The sequence below is a fragment of the Schistocerca serialis genome, chromosome 10, assembly GCF_023864345.2.
Source record: "Schistocerca serialis cubense isolate TAMUIC-IGC-003099 chromosome 10, iqSchSeri2.2, whole genome shotgun sequence".
Lineage (NCBI taxonomy): Eukaryota > Metazoa > Arthropoda > Insecta > Orthoptera > Acrididae > Schistocerca > Schistocerca serialis.
In genome coordinates, this window is record NC_064647.1 from 82,124,298 (window position 1) to 82,150,056 (window position 25,759).

Genomic DNA, 25,759 nt, shown 5'->3' on the forward strand with positions numbered 1-25,759 from the left:
TTCAAAAATAGACCTGACTTACGAAACAACTTGCAACTCTGTTTGAACCTCTTCCTAAGCTTGTTTTGTCTCTGGAGTTCCACATTTAATTGTTAATCATGTGGAGAAATCCTTATGTATGAAATGTATTTTTTTATTATGCACATTCTTTAAAATGCACACTTTAGTTATGTGGGATATCTTTATGTATCAAATGTATTCCTTTATTATGTATGTTCTTTTAAAATGTATACTTTAGCTTTGTGTGATACCTCACAATAGTTATATTTCTTAATATGTAAATTGTACATTACTCATGACGACATTGATTGAATGTAAATGCTTAAAGATGGGTAAATAAATAAATAAAATAAATAAATAAATTTAGGATGCAGTACCCATATTTGCTGTTACCTCCATTCTGTGGACCAGATTGTAAACATCTTTAGAAATGACCTGCCTACACCATTTTATAAAATGATCATAGGGTAAATAATATTATTAAAAAAATTGTAACAATACTATTGACAGTCTATATAAATTTGGTATTACTGAAATATGTGTTATGTCATGCAGGCACACTTACAGTATACATGGTATACATGGTTTCGTATGTCATGCCCTATCACCCTCTCCTACCATAGTAATTTGTAATGTTGTGTCCAATTCACTTCTCTTGCTGATTCAACTTGTAGTGGATGTGATAGAGCATTGTACACAACGGTTCCATGTTTGAATCGAGAGCTTGCCAACACAGTGTTTACTTACAGAAAGGCAAATGGCAATGGCCAGCAGAAGTGAGGTTGTATCAGGAGACCTATCCCCACTGACAACAACCACAGCATTCAATATTTACAACAGTGTTTCATCATTTGTCTGAGACAGGGTCATTTCAGGAAGCAGGAAATCATGAAGGATGTACCTGAAATGTTCAGACACCAGTCTTGGAGGAAAATGTAATTGATACTGTGGAAGGTGACAGCCATGTCTGTACCAGCCAGTTGGCCCGTCAGTACAGGATAAGCCAGACAACCGTGTGGAACATTCTCGTGATGATTGTTACTATTCTTATCATTTACAGAACGTGCAGGGCTTGCTAGCAATAGACTTTCTACATCAAGAGCAGTTTTGTCACTGTTTTGTTCACCAGGCAACAATGATTGCAGTATTTGTATCATCCATCCTATCCACAGATTAGGCCACCTTTATGTGGAGTGGTATCTTCAACTTTCGTATCCATCATCTGTGGGATAGTATGCAGAATCCCAGTGGTATGGTGGCAGTGAATCATCAGCACTGGTGTAGCTGGAAGGTGAGCCGAGATAGTAGGCGACTGTATTTTGGAACCAGTCTTCCTTCCACGTTGCCTAACAGGCCAGAACAATTGGCATTTCTTGCGGGTGACTTTGCCTCCCCTGCTGAAAGACATTCCACTGATGATTCAAAGGGTTATGTGGCTACTATACGATGGTCCTCCAGCCCACTTCTTCGTTATCGTCCAGACACATCTCAGTTGTGACTTCCCTGGTCGATGGATTGCACAAGGGGGTCCAGTTGCATGGCCTGCTCATTCACTGGATCTCAACTCATGGGATTTCTCGTTATACAGCCATCTCAAAAGTATCATGTATGCAGAGCCCATTCCAGATGAAGAGACACTGGAGCAAAAAATTCATGCTTCCTTTGACACTGTTCAGATGCAGCCTGGCCGATGTGAACATGTAAGACAGAACACACTACGGCATGTACACATATGCATTGAGACACGTGGAAACTCTTTTCAACAGATACTGTAAATGTGGCCACATGATACAGTGTGTATTAGACTGCAGTCTCTGTAACAATGTTTATTTATTTTGATCCAACAAGAAACGATTACAAAAAAAAGTTTTTTTTTTTTGTTCCAGTAAGTTAGAACCTTACTTACTAGAGTTACATATTATTGCCTGGCTTTACTATCTACACAACTTTTTCTAAATTTAGTTGACAGAACGTTGCAATACATAGATTAAGGAATTTACAGTTTGTGACACAGTCTTCAGAACTGAGATTCAAATATTTACAATTTGTGACACAGTCTAAGGTATGAGATTCATATGTTTGTAAATAGATGGTCTTCTGTCAGATGAGTGTACTAAATCTAGAAACTCATCTACTGAATACACAGTATTGTTTAGGAGCTGTAATTTTAATTTCTTTTTTAGTTCTGCAATGAGCAATTTGGAGATATTAGGAAGAAGCAATTCAGTAGTTTTACACCTGCATAGCTACCTCTAGTGTTGTGATCGTGTATTTCTTTATTAAGTGTTCTGTTACTGTTTACTGCCGGAATGATTGCCTTAAGTACACGCATACAACTTTCTGTAGGGCTCCCTAAATGGTCTCTAGCATGGAAACCATGCATTTCTGGCCTTAAGTTCATTAGGCGGTTTTTGTTCCGTACCCACTCATCGATCAATTACCCTGAATAAATCCCAATAGGATACTCTCAGTTTCTCATAATCATGTACCGCCTGATTGTGACATGATTGGGAAACGAAACAAAATCCAGTTGTGGGTAACTAGAGACAGGAAAAACCGATACCGTTATTTTAGTTTGGAATAACTGGTGTTTTTCAGTATATTTATTTGGTTTCGGTTATAACACGCGTTTCTTATCGGTCACTAATAACTGGGTAAGAAAATCGAAATATCTATTGGTCATCACAGCTGTCTTAAAATTTTTTGTCTCTAGATAGATCTGTTTTTGAAAAATTAGTAATTTTTATTCGTAAAATTTCCATCGCTTTGAAATATTGTGTTATTACAGAAAATGAGAAAAACGATCTTCACTCTTTTAATAACACTGCCGACAGCAACGAGCAAACAAACGACATGGCATAAGGAATCTTCGTTCTATTTCTACATTACTTAAGGAAATAATAGGAATAAAAAACCGAAATTCAGTTATTTCAAAACTAGTTATTTTGATCGATTTTAACACCCAAGTTAAATTGACGTTGAAGAAAAAAAAAAGCACGACATAAGCCAAAACCAGTGTATTCCTAGCTGTGAGTCAGAGTGAGTGTCCATGTAGTCAGATGACGATGAATGAGTGCTGGCTTTTTCCGTTTAGCAACTGCTGAAGTTGCGCAACCCATCGAGGGAAGCGCGTCAATCCAATTACGGAAAGGCGTTTCCGCTAACACAATATGTGTCTGGCGACGACTGCCTTACTGCTGTCCGCTTGATCACCATTCTCTCACATTCAAACCCTGACAAGGTTTAAAAAAAAAAAAAAATGAACTAGGAGACAATTTCATTCTTAGACAGGCAGACCAGATTTCAAGGAGAAAAAACCGGGAGACTTATGTTTTTATTTTGTGCACTTACACGTACCTTTCTTGTCAGCTTTCGTGATTTTCAAATCGATGAGAGGCCTATGGCTATACAGCAGCTGAATAGCAGGAATGTTTCTTCATTTTGTGAACTGGAAAGGAACATGTAGATACGTTACACATAAATAAAATCCTTTTCTTCAGAAATAAAGACTGATAGTCGCTTTTTTATAGTAACAGCCTGGATATATTTTCTGCTACGTTTAGTTACTTACTAGCTACTTAGGTATAATTTATTAATCCTAAAAACTGTGCAATGTTACTAATCAGTAATGAGATACTGAGATACAAATTAAACATTTCATACTAAAATTTAAGATTTCGTTTGACTGGAGACTGTTACGGGCAAGCTTGCAAACATGTCAAACAATATTTAAGGTGTGGTAATTATCCTGAAATGAACTTTTTTTAAAGAAAACTGCGGACTGTTTCGCATTTAATTGTAAAGAATACTATTTCTATCAAAGGTAGTTTGCTAGTTATTACTGTGTGAGACATAATACTTGTAGTTTTTGCCACATGTTACTCCTAGAGTTTTGTTCCCAAAGAAATATTAATTTTTATTAGTTCAAAGGATATCGTATACGAGAAGAAGACAGTGAAACAGGGAATACTGATGATTTTGAAAATGTAATATAATTCCTGATTTGCGTAAAAACAATAGACCTACCCAAGTAACTTAAACATTACCGATCATGTCAAATTAAATCATACCTTACAATGACAGATTTGTGATACGTAATTCGTATGCTCACTCGTTAAAGGTGCTCCTTTTTCTTTTCAACATAATGCGCTAGTCCTTGAATGGCTACGAAATCAAAAGCCATATTAGGCGTACTAAGCAATGATTGGTGCGATTTTCAGCTGCATTCTTTACGTTATTTCTTTATTTATTTCATATTCCATTAATCCGTATTGTGATAAATCACATGGATGTGGAACGACTCAAGGTTACATAACACAAATATAATACATGTATATAAAATGCACCATAGAAAGATGAGTATGCTTGACAGTTAAAATCTAATCAAAGAAACAAGAAAATATAGTACATTGTCCAACTTAGACAGTTAAAGATGAGTTATAGCAAAACACACTAAAACAAAGTTTTGAGAATATAAATACCATTGACGTTACAATTTACAAAAAAAACAATCATTGTATTATCTGCCGGTACTCATCATAAGAGTAGAAGGAATTTTCCGTTAGGTATTCTCTTAATTTACTTTTAAAATTAGGTAAGACATTAATGTGAACTTTAATATCTGAAGGAAGAAAGTTAAAAAAATGTGGCAGAATAATGAACACCTTTTTGCAAAAGACTTAAATGTTTCAGATCCCTAGGTAAATCATTTTTTGAAGTAGTACCATGATCATAACATTAACTGTTAGTTTTAAAAAGAGGCTGGTTATTAGTAACAAAAATCATCAAAGAAACTGTGTATTGAGAGGTGTCAGCTAATATTTGCAACTTACGGAACAGATTTCTGCAAGAATATCTTGGATGAATACCGCTCATATTTCTCGGCGCTCTCTTCTGTGCAGGAAATTTTTTTTGGCTAAAGGCTGGTAACCACAAAATATTATGTCATATGACATGATAGAATGGAAATAAAAGCACTACCAGCAATTTTCACTCAAACTACACCAGAGAATGACGGTACAGAAAATGTTTTTCAAAAGTCTTTCAGGTGACAGAACTGTACAGTTCAGTGTTACCGTGATAGCGTTATAGATTTGAGTTAATTGTGTAGGCTACCGATAAGCAACTCGAAAGATAAACTTTGCGTAATGATGTTCAGAAGGGTTATTAAATGTACATTCGATAACAATTTACATGCTGACTGTAATTTTGAGACAACTTACTATATTTTTGTTAAGAGATCCCCAAAACTTAAAACTCAGCTTTCGTAACTCATAGTTCGATCTTTTAAACAGCGCGCTAATCACAAATAAAACGAAGGAACTTACGACGACGAAAAGCTGAAGTTTCAGTTATCTGTTACTTAATAAGCGAAGAGTTTACAGTACTTTAGCGAAATAAATGAAATTTTTGTGTCATTAGAAACCCTCCTTTTGGTTTCTAAATACATTTATTGGTCTTCCGACGATACACAAAAAAAGTTTTGTAACGCCTAGGTTTCCTGCCCTGCAGGCACAGTACACAATGTGATAGATCAGCACGTGACGCATATATTTGAATTATGAGTCCAACAAGTGTGTAAAGTACAGCAAATTTTCTTTGTCTACGAATGTGTCATTCCTCCCCAAGTGACTGAAGCCACTCACAGTCACTTGTCGATAGCATTTAGTAGTCACCCAGACTCTCAGAAGAGTGGAAAACTAGTTCGAACATGAAAACTCTAATTTGTTGTTTGCTGTTCTCTTTAGCTTTTTGCTTATCATCTGTTGCAGCAAACGTCCAGTTTTGTGGTGAGTGAGTGCTCTTCAAATTAAAATCGTACAGCGTAAGGTGTATGGCTTTTTCCATGCAGAAGCTCAGAAGTTCGCTATGAAGATTCCCATCCCTACTGAATTTGAAGCACCAGTAATACTAAGTTTAAACGAATATTCTTTCTCGAATAGCTTATTATTCAATGCTTGGTGCTTCAGTGTATCATTGGTGACATGCCGTTCAGCCAAGGTATAGTGTTTGATTCGCTTTCACGTTTTTGCAGGTGTTGACACACACCAGCAGTGTGTGGCTAAATTGTTTGCTATACATTTGTCATATACAGACTAAATATACCTGTTTTAAAATCTTAAGAATGTTACATGTAGAATTTTAAACTTTTTCTCCTCTTTCGCAGTAGATGCTTTGTTTGTTTTCTGATGTTTGTTATAATCGTAAGTTATGAAAAGAAATGTACTGTACAAGTTTACTGATCTTAAAAATCGAATTAGTTAACTTTTAACGTATTTCATCCATTTTTAAATATGGAACGTTGCAGGTAACCATGATGCTGTGGTCAATCGTCCCGAAAAGTTTACTTCAAATGAACCCATAGTGAGAGTGCATTTTATGGTGTAACAAATATGTGTAGCTCTGTGGGTGTATCTTAAAGCTGACTAAGATGATAAAATTACATTTACTTTCGGTCACTGTTTTCTTTTTCTACTAAGAATTTTTTCGTGTAATGAAACTTAGACCAGTTGAAATAATGAGGAATGAGCTGGTATTTACTTTACCACATCCTTTTGTGTAGGACATAAACATGTTGAGCACAAATACAGAACATTGTGACAGCCTTCTTTTTTAGTGATGCTAATGTATAGTTGTCAGAGATTTTAAGGAAGCTGATTTCACACTGATTCATACAACTTTGTTTAGCTTATGATGTAAACTCATATAAGTATACTTTTTGCTTGCATGCAGTTAATTGTGTCAATTAAATTGAGTTTATAATTTTAAAGATAATAAGACTCACTCAGATAACATTTAATATTCATGAGTTGTCTCCATTGAAGTAGAAGTAAAAATCGTTAATAGATCTACTAAATAAGAAACATTTGTTTACTTCAGATATGTTTGTTTCCTTACTTTTTGGTAGCATTTACCACATCAAACATGTTCTGAAACCCATCGTGAGAAAATGGTAAGCAATCGATGGTATCATCATGCATTACCCTCAGCTAAATACGTTTCAGAAATGCCAATCTCCTATTTTCTGTAATAAAATAGTGCATATGCAGTTTCATTTGGTAATACAAGTGCAGTAGCAGATGCATAAGAGAAGTTTTCAGTCCATTAGCATATTCAAGTCAGTGATACAGTTACAAATGTAGGAAAGAAATGTATGTATTCCTTGAAAGCATATTGTTTACCATATAACATGCCAAGAAATTTCAAAGACAGGTGTACAAAATAAAAGATTCCAGTAGTAGTGGACAATTGGTGAAGTTGTCAGGAGACTAAATATTGTGAAGCCAATCACATAATTGCCTCCGTTTGAGCTAATGTGCTGGCAGAATTGCGAGAATATGAAATAAAAAAGAAATGTAATCCCAAAAGTTCAGAATATAATTTTGTAGCTCATTTAGAGGAATGCGAGGTACACACAACTTTTGATACTGACTACTCGGTACCTACCTGAGCTATTCAGTAACTGTGAAATAGCTTTCTTTCGTGACGTCACACTGAAGAACTACTTGTGAATCAAGCCCTTTCCTCAGGCTTTGCTACAGGCCAGTCAATCAACACATCTTTAGTTCAGAAAGAAATTGAAAATTAACCATAATAAACGTAGGCATTGTGCTGCCCACTGTCATTTACCCTCTTGCAGTGACACAAAAGAATATTGCAAACTGGGCAGCTATTCTGTAGTTTGTGTGTTTCAAAAAAGGCACTACAGCTGCCCCTATATAGATAGTTGCAAACTTTGTCTGGACTAACATCTAAGTAAACCTCTTTGGGTAACCCAGTTCTTTCACAGACAATAGAAAGAAATTTGTTGTCAGCTGTACCAGTTGATACTAGATGCCAGCTCTGTCCCTGGGCATAGCCTCTCACTGGTTTTGTGTGCCCACAATTGCACTTTGACCAGCCTTTGAATATTGACAAGTTATGCTTGGTAACAATATTGTTGTTTTAACACTATGCTCTGGTACCAATTATAGTGTAAGCTGATCTGAAGATGGTTGGTAGTCAACCAAAACCAGTTATCATCCAGTTGTAATTTCAGTATATTGCAGTCAAGACCATTAAAATGTATAATAAATGATACAGATTGCTGTGAGTCCCTCACCTGACAGTGTCGGGTCTTCCAACTTGTTATAGGCTTTTGCTGTGTTCATTTTTTTATATATATATATATATATATATATATATATATATATATATATATATATATATATATATATATATATATATATATATATATATATATATATATATATATATATATATATATATATATATATATATATATATATATATATATATATATATAAAGCCACAAATACTGTGAGGGGTTTATACGGGGCGGCCCAAAAGTCACAACCCATTATAAACCATTTGAGACTTTAAGATAATCTTTTTTGTTTGTGATAATTGTTCATAAAAACACTATAGTCCACAGCTATATTTTTTCAGGTAATTGATACAAACACCAGAGTGCACTGCTATTAAATCAAATATCTCTGAAATTGTTCATGGTTGACTGTAACCCGTTGCTAAGATCTTTTCTAATGAAGAAAAAGTTTTTGCTTTAGAAATATGGTATAAAGATTGTTATAATTTAATAATAAATGAGTGGACTGATAATTTCAACAGTGTTCCATCTAAAGGAATGCTGTCTATGATTTACAGAGATGTTTTGAGAAAAGTGGATCTGCAGCAGTGTGGTACATGTGAGGTAGGTCATCAATAAGTGATGAAACTACGCTTGAAGTTTTACAGGTGGTTATCCAAAGGTTTCCGATGAAGTATGTCAAGAAAGATGGAAAATGGTTTTAGAGGGAATGTTATAAATAGTCCTGTAGCTTAAAGTAAGTATCAGTTATTTCTGAATTCCATTAGCTTGTTTTGCGTTAAATTGAGCTGTGATGGTTAGTGACTTTTGGCTCATCCTTTGTGTACTGGCATGTAAGTGTAAAATAACTCAGTCCCTAAAGAGGCTTCTGAAAGAAGTTCAGGTATTAACTTTACACTGTATTTTTATTGCACACGTCTGTAAACAAGCTATCTATAATGGCCCAGAAGATTGTCAGAGAATAAAACAGAATGGAAGTATGCACAAGTTCTGAATGCTAGGAACAGTACTTTCTACTTTTAAGTGTTTCAGTCAGAAATCTTAGGAATTTCACTAGATAAATAGGAATGTTCAACTCTTGTTGTCGGCTTTGAAAGTGATATAAGAAACATGAGAAAAAGCTGTAAACAGCACAGCTACTATGAAAGTCATTCCATAAGTGATGGAGGGGGGGGGGGGGGGGGGTGCTAAAAGGTGGATGTAAGCAGAGTGGAGCAGCAAGCATAAGCGAAAATTGCCTTTCTCACTGTCAGATACACTACTCAGTGTTGTGCGGAACTATGAGCAGCTGCGGGGAACAGCTGTGTATTCTGGAGTGCCATTCTGTTAGGAATGGCCACACTGTCAATTCCCAATACTACCAGGATATTCTGCTGTACCATCTGCGATGTACACTTTGGTGAAAATATCCACCACTGTTGGATAATGGAATTGTACAACCCACACTGCAGGCGTCATCAATAATTGTAGCAGTGGTGGGAGTGGGAAATCCTGCCCCATCGGCCCTAATCGCCAGACCTCAGTCCATGCGACTTCGACCTCACTGCACAACCGAAGAAACAATCGTGTGGGAGGCGCTTAGTAAACTGGGCAGATATCCTCACGACATTCTGACAATACCAGTACCATTCAACGCATTCCCCATTGTTGGCAATGCTGTGTGGATGCTCTGAGGGACAGTGGTTGATTTTAATTTATTTTTGTTCCTTTTTTACCCATGCATGATAAATTTACACAAAGTTCCAGTATGTTTGTTTCATTTCACCCTTTGCTGTGATCTCCTGCACTGGAACCCTGTTCTATGTTCAGATACACACTGCCTCACCATGTGCATCATGGAATTCCCGTGTAGTTGCATCATTGCAGGATGTACTAAAGTTACCATGACTTATGTCATGACCCTCGTACATCATCACACCAGTGGCGATTATTTCAAATGGCATATCTACAGATCAGCCCATCAATGCAACAAGATTTTTTGCTTTCACATTTGTTGACTTTGCCAATTCATAACCGAACTGTCATCCTCCAACCTAACCTAGACATCAGGCTAAACTACAGAGCAGTCTCTCTCACAAGGGAATGTTGGGTAGGACACATTCTGAGACATCAAGGTATCACCAATTTAATATTGGATGGAATTGTTTAGGGATAGGGTGGTGGTGGGAGGTGGGGGGGATGGAGTTAAAAAATCATAGAGGGAGACCAAGGTGTGAATACAGTAGGCAGATTCAGAGGGACGTAGGTTGCAGAAGTTATTTGGAGATGAAGCAGCTTGTACAGGCTAGAGTAGCTTGGAGAGCTGCATCAAACTAGTCTTTGGACTTACGACCACAACAATAAGAAGTTTACTGGATTATGACACACTGTGAATTCTAGCTGCAGTACAATAAAGATTTCAAAATTTCACATGTGCAATTCATAAAATTATCCTTGTAGCTTGTTGTCGTTGTGGTCTTCAGTCCTGAGACTGGTTTGATGCAGCTCTCCATGCTACTCTATCCGGTGCAAGCTTCTTCATCTCCCAGTACCTACTGCAACCTACATCCTTCTGAATCTGTTTAGTGTATTCATCTCTTGGTTTCCCTCTACGATTTTTACCCTCCACGCTGCCCTCCAATACTAAATTGGTGATCCCTTGATGCCTCAGAACGTGTCCTACCAACCGATCCCTTCTTCTAGTCAAGTTGTGCCACAAACTTCTCTTCTCCCCAATCCTATTCAGTACCTCCTCATTAGTTATGTGATCTACCCATCTAATCTTCAGCATTCTTTTGTAGCACCACATTTCGAAAGCTTCTATTCTCTTTCTGTCCAAACTATTTATCGTCCATGTTTCACTTCCATACATGGGTACACTCCACACAAATACTTTCAGAAACGACTTCCTGACACTTAAATCTATACTCGATGTTAACAAATTTTTCTCCTTCAGGAACGCTTTCCTTGCCATTGCCAGTCTAAATTTTATATCCTCTCTACTTCGACCATCATCAGTTATTTTGCTCCCCAAATAGCAAAACTCCTTTACTACTTTAAGTGTCTCATTTCCTATTCTAATTCCCTCAGCATCACCAGACTTAATTTGACTACATTCCATTATCCTCGTTTTGCTTTTGTTGGTGTTCATCTTATATCCTCCTTTCAAGACACTATCCATTCCATTCAACTGCTCTTCCAAGTCCTTTGCTGTCTCTGACAGAATTACAATGTTATCGGCGAACCTCAAAGTTTTTATTTCTTCTCCATGGATTTAATACCTACTCTGAATTTTTCTTTTGTTTCCTTTACTGCTTGCTCAATATACAGATTGAATAACATCAGGGAGAGGCTACAACCCTGTCTCACTCCCTTCCATTTCATGTCCCTCGACTCTTATAACTGCCATCTGCTTTCTGTACAAATTGTAAATAGCCTTTAGCTCCCTGTATTTTACCCCTGCCACCTTCAGAATTTGAAAGAGAGTATTCCAGTCAACATTGTCAAAAGCTTTCTCTAAGTCTACAAATGCTTGAAATGTAGCTTGTATCTTAACGTCGTAAAATAAGTTACATGTGTGTGTTTTTTGCTACATTTTACGTAGTAGGATTGCCATGTTTGTTACTGTTACAGATTCGGACGTGGGAAGCTGTGTCAATGTGACAGTGTCTGGGTGTGCAGCTTCTGCCGCTGAATGTGACCTGAAACGTGGAACTAATGTTGGCATCACAATATCATTTTCTGTTTGTAAGTAGGGGAGGGGCCTTCAATTCTGTGATGTCAAATTGTGGAGGTGTGTGTGTGTGTGTGTGTGTGTGTGTGTGTGTGTGTGTGTGTGTGGAGTGAGAGTGGAGTGAGATTGTGAGCGAGATATTTATTGATGGTAGCACAGATTTGTTTTGTATACAGGTGTGCGACAGCCTCTCACAGGTTTACTCTGACATAGAGCATGCAAGGGGGCTGTTAACATTTCACGAGTCTTTCTCCTATAGTATGAATTAAATTTGTTGGTGTCTGACTTGAAGGTTGGCAACAAGTACTGTCTGCAGGGAGCCATCATAGCACCTTGCTCTCTGCTGCAATAGAAAACCACATTAAAGTCTCTGTCTCCTGCAAATATAATGTAAAAAATCTGTTATAAATCCTCATAGTTCTCTAAGCATGTCAAAAATACGTTCTTAATTTTTATAAAGGTGCAATGTATGATTGTTCTTGAAATAGCTGCCTGACAAGAAAAAAGTAAGCACCGAGAAGACATGGTGAGTTGTTTCATATACATAGGCTCCATTGGCTGGTACGTAAATGATGAGAGTTGCAATTCTCTGTGATAGGTGTAATAGCCACCAGAGTGCACTAGACAGTTCATATCAATTCAGGCAGGCTAAAAAAAAATCTTACCTTCATAGTATCCAGTGTTATTTAATTTAGCGTATGTTAAAATGAAGGACTAAGTAAGGAACATGTATTTTTTTGCTGTCTCCAAAAAATTTCTGCTGCAAGGTACAGCCCTCCAAAGATGACACTGCGCATACCATTTTGAAGGGGTGAATTTTGGAAAAAAATTTAAAATGCTTTATCTCTGGAACAGTTATAGATATTTTGTTGGCTTTTTTTATTTGAAAGATAATTGCTTTATGATTACAAAGAAATCCTCCATTTGGACTTATCTGTCAAAATTCTTGTACTATAGCGTTCTGAACTCTTTATAATTTATGGGAATTTTTTTCAGAAATGCTGATCCATAAATTTTTTGTTTTTTTTGTTTTTGTTTTTTTTTGTTTTTTATTAGTACCATATAGTTCTACGTTCCCTGAAAGGAGAGCTGCCACTTTTGGGTTGAACAGGTTTTATAAAAAAAATGAAGTTTTTGCCATACAGAAAACCTGTTTAATTACCACATTATCACATAACAGGCTCATAAAAATCAAACACTAGCCTTGTTTAACATAATTTTAGTTTTGAAAGATGAGAAAGAGACTCTTTTTTTAAAGCATTTTAAATGGTTCCAAAATGTATATGAAAGGTCCAAAGGCTTAAAGGTTTCGATTTTTACAACTTCTGTGCTCTTTGTTTTGTACTGAAATTAGCCAGTCAATGAACTAAAAATGTGTTCCACTGCTTCAGTATCTTACTTTGATATAGAGTGATGCCTTCCTGTTGAACCAATAGGAACTGGAGCACTTACAATCTTCAAAACATTGTGAACAGGAAGTGAGCACTGATGGTGTTCTTGCTGTCCTTCAGCTGGAAACCTATATCCAGCAGCTGGTGTGGTGTCACCGCCAGACACCACACTTGCTAGGCGGTAGCCTTTAAATCGGCCGCGGTCCATTAGTATATGACGGACCCGTGTGTTGCCACTGTCAGTGATTGCAGACAGAGCGCCACCACACGGCAGGTCTAGAGAGACTTCCTAGCACTCGCCCCAGTTGTACAGCTGACTTTGCTAACGATGGTTCACTGACAAATTGCGCTCTCATTTGCCGAGACGATAGTTAGCATAGCCTTCAGCTACGTCATTTGCTACGACCTAGCAAGGCGCCATTATCATTTGCTATTTATCTTGTGATGCATGTACCGTCAGACCGATGTTCACCAATTATGGATTAAAGTTAAGTATTCCAGAAGCTCCGTACTTTTTTTACTAGACTCGATTCCTGTAACTGTTCCAGACCTCACGCCAGCCTGCGTGAGCTTAAACGCGTGCCTTTCGGCTTCCTCTATTGTGGGTTGGCGCTCTGGCCAATCCACAACAGCTGGTCCATGTCATAGCATCATGTTCACTACAGTTTCGTTTAACTCATAACTAGCGTCTATAATCTCTGCAATCCACCAGTCAGTCATAGTCATACACACACATCACAAACATCCTCCTCCTGAGGCTGTGAATCTGAATATTATCCTGCTGTTTCTGAGGTGTTGACCGAATGAATGAAATTTCTTCTTTCTTTCTCGTTAAGGATACAGGGTAATTTTGCGGCTCAATATTATGTAAAAATAAACACCTATTTCTTTCAGGCACTGTTTACAATGTATATGTTTTACAGATTTTTTTGTTGATATCAGGTAATGCAGCACACTTTCTAAACATCTTACATTTTAATTTTTATAATTTTTTTTTTTCCTAATAGAAATGTTATTTTTTCTATAATTTAGTTGATTCTGCAATGAAGCTTAGGTCTACTACATAAGTATGGACTATTGCAAGTCACAGAAAAAATTAGAGCAATGCTTTATAAACTTTAGGAAATATTTGTACCTGAATTCAGAAAAATGCAACTTGTGGGGAAATTATGAATGAAGATATGAGTCCAATTAAACTGTGCCTCAGAACATTCCTGAAGCAAAGTCTTCATCCTGCAGCATTTCATCATCTTCAAGCTTCCTCTTGGCATTCCTGTTAGCACTTCTTGCTTCTTTGGTAACTTGAAGAGCGAATCTTTGAGCTTCGTGCACCCGTTGTCTGTCACACGCAAGCAATTGAACTTCCATATTAGAGCCACATTTTATGTGTAAATTTCTCAGGACTTCCAACCTTCCTATCACTCGATCACTCAAACATACCACTGCATCTAGTACACCAACTTTTAATGTATTTATTCTTGAGTAATCTTTCCTACATTGAATGGTTGAAACTTTCATTTGTATTCTGAGTGCCCGCATGAAGATATTTACTAAGCAAAACAAGGTCACTCAGGTCTCTGAAAATGAGTTTTATTTCATTCATAGCAGTCTCAGTAAGAGATTACTTATGATGGTATATTTGACCACTTTCTTTTGATTTTTGGTAACCACACCAAGAATCTGCTCCTTTAGGGCAAAGTATGTGAACAGGGTGGTCATCTGTGGACAACTTATGATAGGTGGCCCATACAGCTTTTCTCATTGCTGTAACATCAGAGGTGCAGTCCATCTAATGGCCAGTCCATAATAAATCTGAAGAAGATGTATTACAGTTTCTGTCAGTCTGCCTCGGCCAGACAGAGATTTTCCATTGGATAGCAACTTTCCTTTCATTTCTGTTCATAGCTTCCTCAATCTAGCATCCATCCTCTTTTGCACATGTCCACAACACTCCAGTTTTGTTACCATGGTATCACCATAAACACTGAACTCATTAATTTTGTTGAAAGCTTTCGAGTCTCCATCGCCTAGGTACTTCGTATATCTAACGTTATAAACAGGCACCAACCTCTGAAATATTTCTAGAGCTCCATCACACTCCATACCTCCACTGTAGACATCATAATTCTTAGAACACTAATGTTCAATATATGCTTCAGTGTTACCATGGCAGATGTGGCAGTACTTAGACAGGCACTCAACATCAACAACTTTTCCATTCTCCAGAGAAGTAGCACTTCAAACACCATTCAAGGAACGATATCCTCGACATTGCCATGCCCCATCAACTGCAATAGCAATGTCTCTGGTTCCACTAATATTTACAGTTTCTACTACTGCATGTTTCGTAGATGCTTTAGACATAACTGTCAAGGCACCTAAAAGTATTTTTATGTACCTTCTGAACCTACTGGGAGGAAGAGAAAGGTCCACCAAACCACAAAACATTTAAGCAGCCTTTTTTCCTTTTGCTGTTGCACGCATTTCATATACTAACTTCAAATTCACATCATATGAATTATGCACAATGTTCGAAGTCATTTTTGAGGTAAATTTATTGCAGGATCTACACAGAACAACTAATTTTGGCGCTAGACCCTTCCTGCTACTCTGTTGTTCAGTTATTTCCAGGCAGCGTACACCATCACATTGTTTACATTTTGCCACTTCCTTTATCAAAGAAGATAAGATGCCCCCATCATCAACAAGAAATCCACTACAAACACAGTCATTGTTAACACAAAAATTTGAATCGCCAAGAGGTGTGCCATGCCGGAGTTTCTTCCCTGAAGAACTGATACATAGGTTTCTTTTTACAGACACTAGAAACCTGCACTGTTACTAACATATTCAATGTATCACATGTGTAATCACTGGAAACACAGTTCTTTTCGAAATAATACTCGTTTCTGTAACAGAAATAAAGGGGCATGGTAGCATTCATGACCATAAAGGTAATTTTTCATTTGAAACGATATAATTTATATATCAATGTAATCAGGAAGACTATAGAATTTAATAAAGTCATAAAAAATTTCGAATTTTCCACCATTTTTAAGTACCCTGTATCCTTAAAGTGCGTGCAATATTAGTTCGCCCATCACTTTGAGTCCAAAAATGTGTCTTCTGAATTCCTTTCATGGGTAGTTTGTTTGGACCATTCTGCTCATGAAATTCTTCAATTTCCTCTTTGGACCAAAGAATGAGGTGCTGTGAATGTACAAGATTTCCTGACTCTCATAAAATCCTCGGTATTCTAAATCGCAGCTGTATTTGGCCTGGAAAGATTGTTTTGTAGCATGGTGCTTCAGCAGGCCTCCTACATCACAAGGCCAATTCCCGTGACCAGTAGCACTGTATACCCAGTCAGTTGGCACAAGCGACTTACTCAGTTCAAATAGTTAGTAACAATTTTTAAAATGATTAGGAGCACCATCAGAAATAATGAACTTCTCTGCCCCTGTTTTCAGTTGAAGAATTTTGCGCATTGGTAGCAAAGGATGTGCTGAGTCATGTCCTGTGTCATCACTTAGGACTGCAACACTTCTGGTCTTGTTTTGAAAATATGTCGCTCGCGTAAAAATTGAAACATGGTCATTGCTCTACCCTCGTACTTCTTGTGGGAGAATTACAGACCAGTTCTCAGTGAAATCACAGTGAAGCACTACACATAGTTCTTCAGCCTGTACACACCCTTTCTGTAATGCATTGTTGTTGTTGCAATTTCTTTAGATGCTGGTGTGTTACTGCTTTCGAAGACCATTTGCCAAGTTCACCAATGATATTGTCAAAGGCAACAGTTTTCATAATTAGTTTATTTTTCTTCCACGTCGCATGTGTAATTTCTGCAGAGTTATCTGCTATGTATTCCAGGCCAAGTGTCCATAAAGACAGTCCTCTCTTTCCAGGTCAATCACCACATTCTTCAAACAAACAAGTCTCTTGCTTTACGTCACAGACTACTAGTGACTTCACATTCAAAACCAAGGTGTCATATGTCGCATGCTCCAGCAAGTTCTTCAAAGTTACCACACAAAGTTCAAAATTCGTGCAGTACACACATAGACATATCTAGGTGGGTGTGGAACTACACACTTAGTCCGTAGTGCGTAAAATTTTGATCTTCCAAAATGTGAAGTTGTATAGTTGCTCTTATAAATTGCAAAAGCTTCTTTAATACTGCGAGTCATGTACCTCTTCACTTTCACAACTTTTTGACCTTCAACTGTTGCAATTACAGTGTCATTTTTGTTGGCACTCTGGTGAGAACAGTCCCATTTATCTTCCAGATAAAATGACTGCACTATTTGAACTTGAGCTGCTTCTACAGGATGACCATAATAGGGATCTGGTCTTTCAAAGACTTCTTTTACAGACCTCACATTTCTTGATTTGTCTACCATGTACTTTGATACTGATGGAATGTGGTTCAAAATTGTTTTCTTTGAAAATGTCTCTGGAATAATAGTTAAAACTTGCACCTTTGCACTGTAGGGTGCACAATATTCAACAGCTGAAATGATATTTGTGAAAAATTCCTGGCAAGATGTGCAAAAGTGCTTTGGTTCATTTACTTCTGAAAATGGACTTTCTACTTTGAAGAGTGTGGTTGGTTTTGCTGTAGTGTATTCATCCATAGCTTTAGTAACTTTTCTGCACTTTTCGATGCATAGAGCTTATGACTTCACTTCACTGACCACGGTTTCTTAACAGGACTAACACCTACCTCTTTAGTTGATTCAGGGTATTTCATTCTTCCTCTGTTGATGCAAAATCTGCATCATCTGCACCATGTGAGGCTTCTCCTTGTTCAGATACTATCATTGTCGTTATTCTGTCAAAACATTTAGAACACACAAAGTCGTCACTGGAAACATCTTCCCTTCAAAACAGTCTCCAAATGAGAACATTTATTCCCAAACTGAACAAAGTCTTTTTTGTTTGTCTTATATATCACACTTCATGAAAACACAGAACTCACTGGATGGTCTCAGATTTCTTACAAGGGAACCTCCCCATCACACCCCCCTCAGATTTAGTTATAAGTTGGCACAGTGGATAGACCTTGAAAAACTGAACACAGATCAATCGAGAAAACAGGAAGAAGTTGTGTGAAACTATGTAAAAAAAAAGCAAAATATACAAACTGAGTAGTCCATGTGCGGTATAGGCAACATCTAGGAGAATCCGAGCTCAAGGGCGCCGTGGTTAGCGTGAGCAGTTGTGGAACGAGAGGTCGAGGGTTCAAATCTTTCCACGAGTCAAAAGTTTAATTTTTTTATTTTCGCAAAGTTATGATCTGTCCGTTCGTTCATTGACGTCTCTGTTCACTATAATAAGCTTAGTGTCTGTGTTTTGCGACCGCACCGCAAAACCGTGCGATTAGTAGATGAAAGGACGTGCCTCTCCAATGGGAAATGAAAACATTTGATCGCAAGGTCATAGGTCAACCGATTCCTGCACAGGAAAACACGTCTGATATATTCTATACGACACTGGTGACGGCATGTGCGTCACATGACAGGAATATGTTGTCGACCCACCTAACTTGTACACTTGGCGAATGGGTAAAAAGATTCTTCTACGTTGCCCGATTTCGGTTTTCTTGTGGATGTGTCAATCACTCCCAAAAAAGTGATGAAAACATAAGAGTTTGTCACATAAACTGCAACAAATGAATGCAGCAGTTTCACAATCGGCGCAGTTACCTCGCATCGGACGGACGGACGGACGGACAGATAATAATTGTCTGAAAATAAAGAAATTAACTTTTCACTCGAGGGAAGACTTGAACCAAGGACCTCTCATTCCGCAGCTGCTCATGCTAACCACGGACCACGGCGCTCCTGAGCTCACATTCTCCTTGATGTTGCCTGTGTTGCACATGGACTAGTCAGTTTGTATATTTTGCTTATTTTTTCACAGTTCTACACAACTTCTTCCTGTTTTCTCGATTGATCTGTGTTCAGTTTTTCAAGGCCTATCCACTGTGCCAACTTGTAACTAAATCTGAGGGGGGTGCGGTGGGGAGGTTCCCTTGTTAGAAGCCTCTTCAGTAAACAAATTAGCACTGAACAACTACAATACAGAAACCTGCAGTGAACAACCACAAGAAAGAAACTGATAAGAAATTACAACAACGTGTAAGAAATAACTGCAGCAATGAAAGTGAAAAGAAATAACTGAGAAATAAACATTGTAACAAAGAAATTAGTTAGAAACAACAAAAATTGTTTACGATAGGGTGTGAGGAACGAAATAATGCATGACGCACTCAGTTTATGTTACGCTGCGTCTCGTTTTCGGAAGGAGTTTCCAAAGAGCGAGTTAAAACCTGATGCTCTCAGGCCGCAGCATTTCTCACCTCACCATCGTCATTGCAGTCTTGAGACGGCATAATCCTTCTCAGTCTTTTAGCCGTTCTAGTGTATTGGGAAAGACTCGACCATTTTCTAGGATTATAACAAATAGGATATAACAAAACGTAAAAAAATAGGATATAACAAAACGTAATGGCCGGCCGAAGTGGCCGAGCGGTTCTAGGCGCTACAGTCTGGAACCGCGCGATCGCTATGGTCGCAGGTTCGAATCCTGCCTCGGGCATGGATGTGTGTGATGTCCTTAGGTTAGTTAGGTTTAATTAGTTCTACGTTCTAGGGGACAGTAAAAAAGAAATATTAAATTAAAAACCTGTCCAGCTTAAAAGTAGAAGGTTTCCTTTACAGAGAATGTAGTACTATATGGTGCTAATCAACAGAAAAATTGTTCCATAAAAACACGGGAGAACTGCCGGCAGTTCTCCCGTGTTTTTATGGAACAATCAGTACGCTGGGAAAGCTTTAGACATCACAACAGAAAAATGTTTTCTGGATTGACATTTTTGGAAAAAAAAAAAGTTTTTCTGTAAATTACAAAAAAAAAAATGCAAAAGGTGATTGTAAAAGAACTTTGACAAATATGTCAAATGTAATCGCAAAGCAATTTATTATCTTTCAAATAAAAAAAATAAAAAAAACTCTAACAAAATATCTAGAACTGTTTCTGAAATTTGCATCTTTAAAATGGTGTCCACAGTGTCATCGTTGGGGGGCCTGTATCTCTGGGCAGGAAGTTTTTGGGAGAAAACAAAGAAATACATGTTTCTTACTTACTCCTGAATTTTAACATACGCTAAATTCAATAACATCAGCAACTATGAAGGTAACCCCCCTGCCTGAAGTGATATAGATTATGCCATTAATGTTATTCATGCTAAGTGTTACTTCCAGGCCTGGTGGGGTATATAAACTCATAAACAGAATCTGATGTTGATTGATCCCTGCGAAGCCCATAGACATTATTCATATTCATATGCAACAGCATTATCAGCATCTGATGTAATATAAAGGGGGGTCTCATTGCGAGTATCCATTTGACCAGCTGGTAGTCATGCAATATAGAGATTTTTTGTGGCATTTGGAGGTGACAGTGGACCGACGGTGGACTGTGTGGGGAATGTGAAGACATACATACTTCTCATCAAGCTTCCAGTTGACCACTTCTGACCACTTCAATGGGAGGATCGCCTTATTATTGTGCACCACACACATTGTAACCCCTTCACATCCATGCCCGTCATCTGGGAACAAGTAATGGAAACCCTTCAACATTCATTGTCATCCCACACAGTTGGTCAACAGCAGATGAGGTAATTACCATCCCACATGTAGACTGCCATTAACATCACAAGACAAATTGCTACGTTTGGAGCCATGCTGTGATCGGATTGCCAATGAATGGTGTCACATTGTGTTCAGCAACGAATCGCAGCTCTACCTGGGATGACTGTCATTGGCGAGTATGGTGGCGACATGGGGAGAGGTCTCATTCTTCCAGTGTTTTCGAGAGGCGCTGTGGTGTTATTCCTGCTGACATGGTGTGGGGAGCCCTCAGATACAACTTCAGGTCACAGCTGGTAGTGACTGAGGGAAGACTGATGGCACAACTGTGTGTCACGGGCATCCTGTATCCTCATTTGTAAACTCTCGTGCCACAGCGCCGTGGTCCTCCTAGGGGGGCTCGCCACTCTGGCATGTTCGTGCTTGGCTACCATGAAGCCCCAGGCTCTGCAGCACCTTTCCCCTTCCGTGCTGCATGTCTATCCTCTTGATATTCTTTTTCCTCCTGCCAGGAACATGCCTGGGATGTTTTTGGGAATGTTGTGTATTTCTGTATTTTTGGTAGTAGACATCAGAACAGTCTCTCCACTGCTCTTCATTCCTTTTTTTTTTTCTTTCTTCATTCCCCTTCTATCCTTCATCCACTTTGTTTGAGGTTCCCCTTTTTCTTCTTCCTCCCTGTGCACTCCTGAAGGCCAGCCCACCCATTTGATCCATAACAGGTGACTGGCTAACCAGTAATTCCCAGCCCTGAGTCGACAGATAGGGTTCGCACGTATCCCCTGGTACGGGCCAGGCCCAAGGGGGGGTGATTGCCTTAGCTCTACCTTCCCAAATTGCCAATTTGACACTCTGTGAGATGTTCGGGAGGTATGACCCTGAGGCTTGAACAGGTGGGTGCGCACCCCTCTGAGGGGGTACCCCCAGTTGGAAGGAGCACGCCATTGGAGATGCGGGCAATCGTGGGAGATTTCCTCACAAGGAGCCAATTATCACCTTTACAGTTAACATCTACTAAATAACGGAATGAAGCTCATGGTTCAAAGACCCTCCCAGCTGCAACATGGTTCTTCGTGGTTTTCCGTACGGAAGACAGTCAGTTCTTTTCTACGGTAAATCCGTATATTATTCAGAAAGGTGTTGATACAAATGATGGCCTTCTCATGTCCTGTTCATATGGAGGCCCATCAAACACTGAATTCTTTGTGTGGTGTTATTTACACTAGGCAGCTCGATGGTTTGACCAAGGCAGAAGTCCAAATGTACCTCCCTGATCACGGTGTCACTGCCATCCATCGGGTGATGAAACTCTTTTTCTCACTTTTGAGAGAGTGATGCTTCCATCAAAGAAGGCTATAAAGCTATCACAGTCCGTCTCTACATTCTGACTCCCACGTGCTGCTAGTGTTATCGTTACAACTACACTCGAATATCCTGTTGACACCCGACCAAACATGTAACCTGTGGTAAGGATGCTCATGAGGGCAATCATCTGCCTCCTTCTCCCCGCAGTATCAATTGCAAAGGGGACCGTGCAGCCTCCGCCCGATATTGTCCGTGTATCTCGATGAGCAGACCGTCAGTGAGATCCGGGTGAAGGAAAAGTGCCATACGCGGTCGCTCGCAAGTTGAAAACGCTGTGTTCTGCCATCCGGCACTTGCATTACTGTTCTTGCTACATCTCACTCCATGAAGGAAAGGCCACACAGACATGCAACTTCAAATTCAGCGCCATGGTTGTCAAATTGCCCAACAAACATCTGAGTCTTCCTCTGCCAACCGGAAAGTCTCCAGGAAATCAATCAATTCCTGCCCTGGACTCTGCCGACTGACAGAGGGAGAATTCTGATGCCTCACGTCCACTTGGCCTCTGCCTCCAGGAAACAAAATTGCGTCCTCACAACTGCTTTGAGCTCTTGCATTTCTTTCTGGTCCTCTTTAACCTTTTTGCTCGAGGATGGCACTCCATCTCGTGGGGGAGTCGTGCTGCTCTTCTGAGATGATGATCATAGTCAAACCCATCTCCCTGACTACATGGCTTAAAGCTGTTGCTGTCCGCATTTTCCTTCCTCACTTCACCTTTTCCCTTTGTACCGTTTACACCCCTCTGTCGTTTGGTGTCACCAGGGCAGACTTCCTCCAGCTTATTGGGCAACTCCCTCACCCATTTCTGCTGCTCGGTGGCCTTAGTGCACACCATCCCCTTTGGGGCTCTAGTCTTGGCTGACCTTCTCAGTGCATTTAACTTAATCTGCCTTAACATGGAAGCACCCACATTCCTTTCAGACGCCACACTCACATATTTCCATTTGGACCTCTCCTTCTGCACTACCCAGCTTGCTCATCGTCTGGATTTGTCCATTCTCTCCGACACATATTCTAGCGATAATTTCCCATGTGCTATCCATTTGCTGAGTCCTACCCCACCTTCATGCACACCCAGATTGCAGCTTTCTAAGGCCATCTGGAATCTTCATTCATCTCTGGCGACCTTTGACGAACAGCATCCACTCATGATGATCAGGTAGAATATCTTTCAAACATTATCCTTACGGCCACAGAACGTTCCATTCCTCACACTTCCTCTTTACTGCTCTGTATTCTGACCCTTGGTGGACTGAAGCATGCCGTGGTGCAGTTCCTGTGCAGAGATGTTCTCTCTGCGATTTTAACCAACATTCTATGATGGCAAGCTCCATTCATTATAAGCATTTTCATGCACAGTGCCGTCACGTTCTATGAGATAGGAAAAAAGCTAGCTGGATTTCATTTAGTAGTCCTTTCAACAATTGCACTCCCTTTTCTGTTATGTGGGCCAACCTCTGACGGCTCTCTGGGACCAAGGCCCATCCGCCCGATTTTTGGCATGGCTGTAGCACATAATGTCATAATGGATCCTATTGCTATTTCCAATTGGGCCACTATTATGCGGAGATTTCGAGCTCCTCCCAGTATTATTAGGGTTGCCTCAATCGGAAACGAGTGGAGGAGGCTGGGGTGATACCCTTCTCGTCTCAGAATTTAGAGTGCTACAGTGGCGTCTTTACTATGTGGGACCTATAACGTGCTCTCACTTCATCCCCTTACTCCGCCTCAAGGCTGGACGATGTTCACATTCAGATGTTGCAGAACCTTTCTCTTGAGGGCAAACACTTTCTCCTTCATACGTACAATTGCATCTGGGCAGAGGGCACGTTTATCAGATGCTGATGTGAAGCCACTGCCACACCCGTACCTAAGCCCAATAAGGACAAACACATTCCTTTTAGTTATCACCCCATTTCTCTCACCAGCTGTGTTTGCAAGGTGATGGAACGTATAATTCATGCCCGGCTGGTATGGTGGCTCGAGTCTCTCAATGTACTAACCACTGCACAGTGTGGATTTCGCAGTTGACCAACTTGTGACTTTGTCAACCCATGCATGAATGATTATCTGCAGAAATACCAGACTCTGGCCGTGTATTTTGATTTGGAGAAAGCCTACACCACCTGCTGGAGGACTGCTATCCTCCGTACTCTCTACATGTGGAGCTTACATGAGCACATACCCCGATTTCTTCAGGAATTTTTAAAAGACCAAGTTTTCAAAACTATGTGTGGGTTCTGCCTTGTTGGATACCTTTATCCAGGAAAACGGTGTGCCCCAGGGCCCCCTCCTGAGCATCATGCTCTTTGCTGTCGCCATCAACCGTATTATGGCCTGTCTCCTGCTGGGCATCTCTGGCTCCCTTTTCGTTGACGGTTTTGCCATCTATTGCTGTTCTCCACGCACTTGTCTCCTGGAGTGGCGTTTTCAGCATTCTCGATCATCTTTACTAGGAGAGTATCAACAGTAGTTTACTCTTTTCCACTAACATAATGGGTTGTATGAATTTGTGGTAGCACAGTTGTTTCCTTCCAAAACTTTCAAGTCCAGGTATGTTAGGAACTCCTGTACCTCCACATACAATGGCTACAGTGAGCCAACCATGACCATGATCAATACTAAAATTAAGTCTACAACCGCAGAAAACACAAGGTCTGTCGACAAGTGCAGTAGCAGCAACACTCTTAACTGGTATGCGGTTCTTCTTGTTTCCAGATGTTGTGGCGAACTCGATGTTCTCGATGGTTTTATAAACTGTGTGTTTAGAACGGCGGCGACATTCTCCTGTAAGGCATCGTGGCGGTGTTCAATGCAGTTGCCTGCGCAGCAGCAGCAGCAGCGCAAATGAGCCTCTGCGCGGCTCTCGCTCGCTTATATATTATATGCAGTAGCTTGGACTTAGAATATTTTCACAGTGCCAGCGGAACGTTATCCCGGATGTGTACACTGGGTGTTCTAGATGTGAGAGTCCGCTGGCGTGCCGCCACGATTGCGTAAGCCAGACGCGGCTGCGGGAGGTCAGCGAGTTCAAGCGATAAGTCTATTAATAGAACAAAACTCTTCTAAACACAGTTTATAAAACCATCGAGAACATCGTGTTCGCTACAACAGCTGGAGACAAGAAGAACCGCATACCAGTTAAGAGTGTTGCTGCTACTGCACTTGTCGACGAACCTTGTGTTTTCTGTGGCTGTAGGCTTAATTTTAGTATTGACATTAATGATACTTATGACCAGAAAATTCCATTTGTTGAAACTATGAAATTCCTAGGGCTCATGCTCAATAGGAAACTTTCTTGATCCTCCCACATGTTGTACTTGTCTTACCTGGCCACCTGCTGTACGTAGTCCCTCACTGCCCTACCTGTCCTCTGCAATACTACCTGGGGAGCGGACTGGACCACTCTCCTCTGTTTCTACCAGTCCCTTGTCTGTTCGAAACTATGTTTTGGGTGTTTTGTTTATGCATCTGCATGTCCATCCCTCTTATGCCATCTCAATACTATCCACCATCGTGGCATCCG

General features: G+C 39.6%; 1 protein-coding gene and 1 long non-coding RNA gene across 4 annotated transcripts in view; one reads left to right on the forward strand and one right to left on the reverse strand.

The window, feature by feature from the left end:
* LOC126424824 (uncharacterized) overlaps window positions 1-5,051 on the reverse strand; it is an 82,079-nt gene extending 77,028 nt beyond the window's left edge. For both annotated transcript variants that reach the window (XR_007576217.1, XR_007576218.1), the window contains exons 1-2: window positions 4,833-5,051; window positions 3,358-3,448 (exon numbers count right to left, since the gene is read on the reverse strand). This is a non-coding gene — a long non-coding RNA (uncharacterized LOC126424824). The remainder of the gene's footprint in view (window positions 1-3,357; window positions 3,449-4,832) is intronic.
* A 476-nt stretch (window positions 5,052-5,527) lies between these two features.
* Window positions 5,528-25,759, forward strand: part of LOC126424823 (NPC intracellular cholesterol transporter 2 homolog a-like) — a 37,691-nt gene continuing 17,459 nt past the window's right edge. Inside the window, exons 1-2 of one of the 2 annotated variants that reach the window (XM_050087617.1) lie at window positions 5,528-5,789; window positions 11,720-11,833. In XM_050087617.1, the coding sequence (XP_049943574.1) occupies window positions 5,711-5,789; window positions 11,720-11,833 (193 nt within the window). In that variant the 5' untranslated portion in view covers window positions 5,528-5,710. Of the gene's footprint in view, window positions 5,790-5,821; window positions 6,001-11,719; window positions 11,834-25,759 lie in introns of those variants that run through there. The other variant, XM_050087618.1, reaches the window with a different exon arrangement.